At 35.4% G+C, this 10,398-nt stretch overlaps 1 protein-coding gene across 2 annotated transcripts in view; it reads left to right on the forward strand.

Moving 5' to 3' along the window:
* Positions 1 to 1,059: 1,059 nt before the first annotated feature.
* MFSD13A (major facilitator superfamily domain containing 13A) overlaps positions 1,060 to 10,398 on the forward strand; it is a 16,662-nt gene continuing 7,323 nt past the window's right edge. Inside the window, exons 1-6 of one of the 2 annotated variants that reach the window (XM_015819765.1) lie at positions 1,060 to 1,148; positions 4,011 to 4,269; positions 4,949 to 5,028; positions 5,679 to 6,128; positions 6,690 to 6,807; positions 8,370 to 8,466. In XM_015819765.1, the coding sequence (XP_015675251.1) occupies positions 4,105 to 4,269; positions 4,949 to 5,028; positions 5,679 to 6,128; positions 6,690 to 6,807; positions 8,370 to 8,466 (910 nt within the window). In that variant the 5' untranslated portion in view covers positions 1,060 to 1,148; positions 4,011 to 4,104. Of the gene's footprint in view, positions 1,149 to 3,070; positions 3,263 to 4,010; positions 4,270 to 4,948; positions 5,029 to 5,678; positions 6,129 to 6,689; positions 6,808 to 8,369; positions 8,467 to 10,398 lie in introns of those variants that run through there. The other variant, XM_015819767.1, reaches the window with a different exon arrangement.

Genomic DNA, 10,398 nt, shown 5'->3' on the forward strand with positions numbered 1-10,398 from the left:
CAGAAAGTCTAAGGGGCAATTTATTTTCGCAACGCTAACCAAGCTACTCAAGAATCCAAAGGAAAAATAGCAAGACATATTGCTCCAAGCTTGTATTCAAATTGAATACTGAACCATTTTAACTACGGTATACAAAAGAAACTTTACTAGACGCTCCATTGGTGGCACTACAGTAAAGGTGGCATCTGGGCTATCTTGGCAATGAGAGTCTTTCTTTTTGGCAAACCAATTGAAGACATTGCAACAAACCTATAAAAGTTCCGTAACACATCACTGGAGGAGACAGGCAGCTAATAATCTCTTCACAATCCTGAACAATGCAGTTCCCTTGAACAGAATTGGAAGGGACCCTGGAGGTTTCTCAGTCTAACCCTCTGCTTGGGGCAAAAAATCTTATACCATCCAGGTCAAATGATTGTCTAACTCTAATCTATTCTTGAAAACCTCCAGTGATAGTTTTTCTTTTCTAAGGAGAGGGCAGTTCAGGGGAATATATCAGTATCCCGAAAATGAATAAAAACCACAATCTTTTCCATAATACGCATCTAACTCCTTGGATACACTGGAAATGCATTGCTTTATGTTTTAAAATTACAGATCTTGTTTTGGTAGCTGCTACATTGGAATCCAAATGAACTGAGCAAATACTGAAATATTTCTAACTTACTGATTTATATTGAAAAAAAACCCCACCATTATCCCACGTCACTGATCTGCATATCATCTCCATGATGTCCTACCTACGTTTGACAACAATCAAAGGACAACAACAATCTGGAATTATAACATAAACAGGATTTACAATATACTTAAAAAATTGAGACCGAGAAAAAAACATCCTGAAGCTGGACGCAAAGCATACGGATCTCGCTAAAATTAGTAATATCACTCCAACAACAACCATTTTCCTGACAATGAACTAATTATACCGAACGTTTCTTTTTTTTTTTTGTTATTATTATTGCCCACATCAAACGTGGCATTTAAAGCTTCGCCGCCTTTAGTTTTAAAGATGGCCGTCCTGTGAACGTCACTTGAAACTCCGGAGGTGGGCTCCTGAGAAGTGAAGTACGGCTGCGCGATTCTGAAAAACGGAACAGGCGAATTCGGGCTGTAGATGCCGGTGGGGTTCGGTTAGCGATGGCTGGGTAGGCAAAACTCTTCATAATTTCCTTGAGTGTTTTTTCCCCCCCTCCTTCGTTTATAGTAATCTATCTTAAAACTCTTTAATTCTGCCCCGTCTTTTTTCTTTTAAAGAATGTTCGTTCTCAGTCATTCCACCTTAATCCTAATTTTAAAGGGTTACCGCTCCTAGAGTGATTTTTTTCCGGGTGGTCGATTAGGTTGCTATGCTTGATTTCCTATAGATATAGATTCTTGCCCTGCGTTAGACTATCCATTCGTCCTGTCAATATGACAGGCAAGCTGAAGGATGCTTCCTGAACTTCCGTTTGTATTCCCATTCAATTATCCGCTACAAGGACCTAGACCGGTGTTTCTTAACCTGGACAACTTTAAATTGTGTAGATTCCAACTCCCAGAATTCCCCATATATATTTGGGAATTGAAATCTACACAGCTTAAAGTTTCCAAGTTGAGAAACACTCATCTAGACATCGGAAGTCTGTACACAAGAACAAAACTGTATTGCAAATAGGGTTGCCAGGTGTCCACTATTTGAGTGGACAGTCCACTTTTTTCACATTATGTTCACTATTTTTTTTTCACAAAATAGTGGACATTTTTTTTATTCAAAAGCTTTATGATGAAATGGTACGTAATCTAAAGCTGTACAATCTACTTTTTTTACTACTTAAACCCCCCCCCCCCGCTTGTCCGCTATTTTTTGGAAGCAGACCTGGCAACCCTAATTGCAAATATACATATGTGCTATGTGATGATTAATTGTAGATTGTGTCACTTTCCTGTTATACTTCTGTGGAAAACGGTATGGCTGAAGGGCAGATATATGCACCCAACTACCTGCTTGTGCATGAAATTCTCACCTTCTCACTTTTTGAGTTTTTCTAGCAGCAGCCTTTGCAGTTTGCAGTGCCTATCACCTGGTGCCAATGCCAATGTCTGGTTTCTTTTATCATTTATTCCTGCCTCAAACTAATGGTTCCTGGCATCGTTTCTTCATAGATTTCAGTTGTAGTTACTTACTCTTCCTCCCATTGTTTTTCTCTTTATTGTTAAAAAATTATGTAGACAAAAGAAACAGGTAACTCTCCTGAACACTTTACTCTTAAAATAGATGACATAGTCATAGAACAAGGCACAGCGTTTTCTTGGGAAAAAAGTGTTCAGATTCCAAAAGAGCCAATTAAACATTGAACATTAATGCCATCCAACAAACTCTTATGTGGTTTTTTATGTTAAAAAAATGTACAAAGTCCATGAATCATAGTGGGATTTTCTAGTTGACTTAAGCTGCCAAATATTTTCTTTTTGAGTATGAATATTATGATTTGCTTCCAATTAATAGCTTAGATAGGGAACATTTTGGCTAAAAATTTAGACTGAAAATGCTTCTGATTATAATTGTCAAAATGTTGACTTTAGTTTCTTGCAAGAGGAAATAGATCAGATTACACTGCTGAAGAATAAGAAACAATTTCCTTGTTTCAGTTTAACTTATACTTTGTGGGATAGTACAATAGTGTTTATTTGTGGTTGGCTATCATTGGAGCTTAATTTTGCATGTAAAAATCTTAATTTTAAATATATTTAAGAATCTATTTTAATTTTTTCCTACCTTTGCCCTTTTCAGTGTACTGCATTAGATTCCTATCTGAATTTTTAAAGCTAATAATTCTGTTCACATTATGGTGACATAGAATTATATAGATTGAATTGCAAAAGGTCAAGTTTAATCTGAATTCAGAAAACACCATCCCAATGCAAAAACGGTGTTTCTTGTTTTTAATGTGTTATCTGCAAACGCCTTCGGGTTAAGGCAGTTATGTACCAATGTGCTAGGTGAACTGCTGTTCAAGTATTGTAGTTCATATATTTCATCTTAATTGATTTTTAAACTTGCCATATTCTTTTGAAAGGAGTCTTGCAAAAAACTTGTGCTGTCAAGAGACTTGTAATTCTGTAAACAGCACCTAAGTCTGGTGTGTTTCTAGTTTTCTCCCAGAAAGGGGATAAACCCTCTATAGAAAAACAAAAAAAACATCTTAGAAGTTAGGCTGTAGCTGCATTAGACAACATATTGAGAGACTGGGAAGAAAACCATATTTCACCCTTGGATATTGTAAGTACCATTCTGTATGGTTAGTTAATATACTATATCAATCCAGAAAATCGTAAACCTTGATTCAGCTAACTTTGAATGTAAATATTGTGTGATCATAGCCTGCACAAAAAATGGGAATTCAAGATCCTATAGCCCAAAGACTCTGGAAATGCCTTATATGGGAAGATGGCTATCATGTGTTATAAAGTTAGCACATTAAAAGTTATCTTTTTAAAAAGTTAGGCATTCAGCATCTCTTCCTATTTAATATTAATAATACTTCATTCTAGCTGCCTTTCAAATTAGAGTATGATTTCCATCTTTCCCTTCCAATTCTATCATACATCTTGAGATAGTGTACAAGCTTAAGACATTCTAATTTGTTTAATTTTAAATTTCGATTTAAAATTAATTTTAAATAATTTCATACACTTAGTTAAAACTATGAAGATGTATCAGCAGAAAAGTTGACTTGATTTGTATTAGATGTATATAAATATTCATAATACAATAGAGCTTAGTGAGCAGTCAGTTTGATTTGAAACCTACTGTCATCTGATGCATTATTCCTTTGTTGCTGTAAAGTATATATCCTATTATAAATTTCCTTTCCTACATCCTATGTAGGTTTTGAAGCACAAAGCAAGACTTGCTGAAGTTGGTTTCTTTGTTGCAATTTAACTTGTCTCTTTCTTTGAAAAAGGAGTAGGGCATGTATCAAACCCAAACATTAAATTGCCCAATTTTTTGTTGTCTGCCCATACAGAGTTAATGATGGTTTGGTCCCACCAACAAGTCAGCAAGTTCTGGACAAAGAGGTCATTTTGGAACTGGAGGTGACATCCAGAACATGAATCAACATGGGTTTGAGGCTTTTAGCTTGCCTATTCAACGTCCCCGTTGGAGTAGTTTATGGATCCTTGTCTCTCTTTATTTCAATTTTGCATAACGTGTTTCTCCTCTACTATGTGGACACCTTTGTTTCTATATATAAAATTGATAAACTTTCCTTTTGGATTGGGGAGGTAAGTTCTTAACTTTGAAAATCCGCGTTAGGCCCTTCCTTTCATGAGATAGCATGTGATATTTCAGAAAATAAATAAAATATAATTTATTATGGCATAGTTATCATAGAAAAAGTCCAGTAGATGTGTGAACTATCATTAGCCAGTATGTATGCAAACATGTGGCCAATATATGCCTGCTTATAGCATTTGCATTGGTTGTGATGATTCAGTGACAATGAAATGTCAAAACTATCGCTTGCTATAATTCTGGGTAAAGTTTAAAATGGAATGGAATAGAATAGAGCTGGAAGGGACCTTAGAGGTCTTCTAGTCAAGCCCCCTGCTCAAGCAGGAGAACGTATACTGTCTCAGACAGGTGAATATCTAGGTGAATGAGTTGCAGTAATAAATAATTTCAGAGTACAGTAATTAGCCTGAAAGAATCTGGCATAAGCATAAAAAACTTTTTATGTAGATTAGATGTATGCAATATTCAGATCCAAAGTGGGTAAAAGTGCTTTGCATCTTGTATGGACATTCTTGGTGTATCTTTAAGCAACTCCTTAAAAGGGCATGTATATAGGCATTTCAGTTATTGTGGATATTCTTCCCAATATAGGGATGGCTAACTTGTAAAATAATAGATTAGGTTAAATATTTCAGTATCTAAGTCTCATTTTTTTTGTTTTTTTCCTAGACTATTTTTCTGATCTGGAACAGCCTCAACGATCCTCTGTTTGGCTGGTTGAGTGACAGAGCTTTTCTTAGCACCCAGCAGTAAGCAGAGTTTCATTTATGTCCTGTTTCAAAGTCTGAACAGTATAGGAAAACAGAGGGAAGCTCACTGACAGTAGTTTTTTTTTAAATGTAATAATTACATGTTTCATTAAAGATGTCAGATTTCACACTATTCGTAGCAATGCATCTTGCAGATATTCAGACACCCTAGTCAGAAACTAGCTTAAAATTGGAAGCTCCACCGAAAAAAGATAGCTATGTAGCTTGCTTTATTACTGTACTGGCAAGATTCTTTTTTCTTAATACGCATGTCTTTGTTTTCAACTTCCCTGTAAGTTGACAGGCTGTGAAGTAATCAAGCTTACCCTCTTATATCAATTTAGACTACAATCCTGTGGACTTTGAACCAACCTTTCAGAGGCCTAGATTATATCAAAATGTTTCTTTTCTTTAGTTTGGAGAAAGGCCTCCAACTCATTAATGAGAAATTTGATGGTACTTTCTACTTGTGTGCCAGTCCCTGAAGATAGTTTCCAGCAAAAGAATGTCAGGGAAGAAACTTTGAATCCAGGCTTGAGACAAATTAGCTTACTATTTGGCAAAAATGTGATGTCTTGTTTAAGAATGAATGAGTGAAATGGAGTGAAGTTCAACCAGTTTTCATGGACCATTTTTTTTCTTCTTTTTAGGTCTGGAATAGCAATCTCCACTCCAGAAGTTGTTTCAAAGAGACTCAAAGCTCTAAGCCGCAATGGTCCATTATTTGCTGCATCATTTCTGGCTTTTTGGATTGCCTGGGCCAACCCAGGCTTACAATTCCTCATCTGTCTCTGCCTATATGACAGCTTCCTTACTGTGGTGGATCTAAACCAGAATGCTTTGCTTGCTGATCTTGCTGTGTCTGCAAAGGATAGGACTGACCTCAACTTCTACTCTTCACTCTTTAGTGCCATTGGTTCCCTCTCAGTTTTTATGTCCTATGCTGTGTGGAACAAAGAGGACTTTTTCTCCTTCAGGGTATTCTGTGTGGCTCTGGCTTTCTGCTCAGCACTTGGATTTACCTTGGCCACATGGCTACTGAGGCAAAGGCTTCAGACAGATGGACACGTGAAATGGGATGAAAATGAAACATTAAAAGAGTGAGTGGTGTTTGGTTGTCTAGTTAGAGGAAGGGGAGGCTCAAAATATCTGAAGGACACTAGACTCTCCCCTTCTGATATAATATAGTTGATGATAATTGTCTATCTTTCCTTGTGTCCTCTATCCTTCACCATGAACTTTCTAGCTTTAATATTGAGACATAGAGAAAAATGAAACAAAATATCAGTATCTGCTAAATGGCCTCAAGCTCAGTTGTATAATTCTTGAGCACTTTTGAAATGAACCCTGTAAACAGAGATGGAGCTTGCCTTCTGTAACAAAATGGTGACAAATTACCCTTGAAAGTTTTACTGGAGTCCTCTTTTAAACAAATTGTATTCTGTGTTGCTTTTGGTTTGGTGGCTGGATAAAAATACATCATTCTATATAAAAGCACAAGACAGAGACTATTATTTATTTGTATCCTGATATGATTGCATGATATGATTGTTTTGGAACTTTATCCTCTCTACCTAACCAAGAAAATAAGTGTTGAAGAAGATAAAAACCTGAATTCATTATACTGACTGTCTTTAAAATGTGGAAATTTGTTCCTGCAGATTATACATTGATAATCCTTCTAGAAATCAAGATAAAAGAATCACACTTGCTGAGTACCTCAAACAGCTCTCCAGGCACCACAATTTTCTGTGGTTTGTCTCCATGAATTTAATGCAGGTAAGGGTTGCATAGTCCCTGCAACAAAACAGTACTGGCTGCTAGGTAAAAGCCCAGTCAGCACATTGATAGGGATCCTATCCAGCAGAATATTGATGATCTTCCAGATCATTTCATAACTCTTCAATAATTTTCTCGATCAAATGTATTCAATATATGTTTAAATTACAATTTTCAGGCAGCCTGGTTGAGGAGCATGTTGGCTAAGATTTCTAACAACTATAGTTCAACACATTTAGAAAGCAATGGATTGGGAAACTTGGAATTAGGAAGTGATGTTGATCTGAAAGATGTCAGAATGAAACTGACTAATCAGTCTTATCTTGGCTGTATGTGACAAGTCAGCTATTGGGAAGATTTATGATAGACTTCAGTTTCCCGTTTCTTAGACAAAATAATTTGTATGGTGGAATAAGAACATTCTTCAGAAGTCTAAATGTTTTTGTGCTTTTTTCATTAAGAGAAAAGCAATGCCTTCCCTTTGGGAAGAAATTTGAAGTTAATATTCAAAAGTTATGGTGTGCAACAGAACAAAGGTTCCTTTTTTGCATTCTTCATCAGTATACTTTTATATTACAGGAAGAAAGGTTGTAAGGCTATTCTGTCTTCAAATATGGCATTCCTTGTTATATGATGAGTAGATGTTCTTAACATTTGCAGATGTTGATATATGTTGATATAGTATTAGTATTAATTGGCAGTGCAGACTCTGTGGTTTATTTGCATATTAGCAAAAATAATGTACAACTGGAATAATGTATAATGTGGTACAAATAATTGTTGTGTTACCAAGTCAGCAGCAGCTGCATCTTGAAAGTAATAAAGAATAACCCTTTTTAGAATAATTTTGTCACCCTGATGTCAATACAGGCATGTATGAGAATATTCATATTTTCCTGCCAGGTTTTTAGGGTCTTATGAAAGGCTAACAGGGTTGGGGCCATTCTACTTTCTGAAGGGAGGATGTTCCATAGAGCAGTGATCACTGCGGAAAAAGCCCATGTTTTAATCCCCACCAGCCAACACTGTTTGGTTGACAGGATCTGCAGCATGCCTACTTTGCTAGATCAAGTTGGATGGGTAGAGAAACTTGGAAAACAGCAATCCCTCAGGAAATCCAGTTCTAAGCCATGTAGGGCTGCAAAGGTGAAAGTCAGCATCTTGAATTGCATCCAGAAACATACTGGTAATCAATGTAGCTCACACAGAAGTGGTGCTATGTGTGTCATATATCTGGCACCATTTACTACCCAGGCACCTGTGTTCTGCACCAATTGAAAATTCTGAATGCTCTTCAGGGGCAGCCCCATGTTGCAGTAATCTTGCAATTATTCCCTTCAAAGGGTTTATTTAGAGTTGATTGTGCAATATAAATTACTTGGTTCCATCATTCTCTGGAGCAGATTTGATTCTTTCTGATTTAATACAGACCCACTGAACTGGCTTGAATATTTATCCTTGAGCTTGTATACAAATATGTGAGTCATGTATTGCGTTAGGGATACAGTATGTTATTTGTTCTCTAATTGTCTTTTTATAGGTCTTATAAATGTGTTTTACAGGTTTTTCATTGCCACTTTAACAGCAACTTCTTCCCTCTGTTCCTGGAGCATTTGCTGTCTGATCGCATCTCTCTTTCAATGGGAACATTTCTTCTAGGTAAGTCCAAGGTGGGAATAGTAAGAAGCACTGCTCAGCCATAGATTCTGGCTTTCCAGAAATTGTTCTGCAGATGTATTCAACTGCAATGTATAGTGACTGTGTTACCTGGGCACATTTAGGGGTATGAAACAGGTAAAGCTGGACTGGAGAATGGATGTTATTCCTCTTTAAAGATAGAAAATATATGACCCATCTCAGTTGAATCATTATGATCACCATTTTCTGGAAGTACATTTTTTCCTTCTATTTCTTGAAGAAAAAAAAGGAAGTTTACGGATAAGAAATGCAGTATCCAATAGTATAGATCCAAATTATGTAAGTTAGTTCTGGTCATTCTCTTAATTAAGTCTGACAAACTGTAGTCTTTTAAAGGTAGCATTATATATATATTCTTTGTGTGTGAATTTCATGAAAACAAATAGGACCTGTAACAAGACTATAGAATTGAAGTCAACCAAACAGAATTCCATTACATTTTTCTGTATCCTCATAGTTCCTTTTTATCTAACAGTTTACTGGATATGCTTATTGTAGCTAATAAGTTGTTTAGTGATTTCTCCTTCCTTACCATCCTAACTCCCTCTCTCTGTCCCACAAGTGATTGACACTAAAGTGTCTACTATCAGTTTGTCAGATTAGTATAGTTCAGATCCATATGGAAACCAATGTTCAAGAGTCAGACAAATTTATTTATTCCAAAGGGTTTGGATTGATATTTCCAGAATCCCTAACTATCATCCATATTGGATGTACGTTATGAGAGCTTTAATTTAAAAATCTAGATTCACAATATTTTTAAAAATTTCACTTAGTACAGGTTTTTTGTTTTAGTCTAGAATGAATCTAGGATGTAGAATCATGCAGAATGTGGTCTATTTAGTATACGTTTGGACTTCTACATTTTAAAACAAAACGAATCTCAAACCCTACTACTTATCATAAATATTTATTCCATTTTAAATGGAAAAAGTCCTTAGAGATGTTAGTGCTATGCAAAGGCATTTGCTTAGCAGGAATCAATTAATGTTTACTTATGTCACGGTGGAAGGCTCTTTAGTTTATATAAAACTTGAATTTGTGTAATCTAAAGCATGTACACAATGAGAACAAACATGACCTATTCTGCAGAAATTGACATGTTCTTTGGCCAGAATGAATATTCAGAACAACATCTATGCATGCTTCAATTTTCCTTCTCTGGGGAAAAGCTTATTGTCATACTCATCATGGCATCTGCCAAAGAGTCCTATTGATTTTGATGGATTTTCAGTGATCACAAAATTGAGTGATTTAATTTCAAATGCTGTAGTAGTGAATTTCTATACAGCAGTGTAAAGAATTATGGACTAAATCTATAAAATTTGCAGCAAGTTATAATTTAAAAGAAAATTGGTGCAAAGTGTTTTAAAGGTGGTATACAAACTCTAGCAGTAATATCTAAGATAGACTGACCATTGAGAAATAAATAATGGAAATGTCATGAAACATCAGAAACATTGTACCACAGATGTTAGACATGTAGAAAGCCTCAAAAGTACTAGAAAGACATGCATGATTTAATGTAGAAAATCTTGGAATTTAAATTTGAAATGAAACCACAACCTACTAGGAATAATCTCAGAAAAAATAAGAAAACATCCTAATTTAACAAAATATGTGCTTACAGTAGGAAGAATAAGTTTTGCTCAACATTGAAAGAAAGATATGGCTATCTTATCGGAAATGTTAACTTGGAGAATATGAGATAATGGCAAAATAGTATATATAGAAGTTTCACTAAATTTAAGCCAGAATTGTTCCCACATATAAAACCTTTCATGTAGCCTGGCAAATATAATCAAGTTTAAATTTTTGCAAATATTGCAAATTAACAGATGAAGCTATAAACCCAATGTTTTGTTTTTATTTTTTTTATTTTTTATTTTTTTT

This window comes from Protobothrops mucrosquamatus, unplaced genomic scaffold (genome assembly GCF_001527695.2).
Source record: "Protobothrops mucrosquamatus isolate PMUCROS unplaced genomic scaffold, P.Mucros_1.0 scaffold984, whole genome shotgun sequence".
Lineage (NCBI taxonomy): Eukaryota > Metazoa > Chordata > Lepidosauria > Squamata > Viperidae > Protobothrops > Protobothrops mucrosquamatus.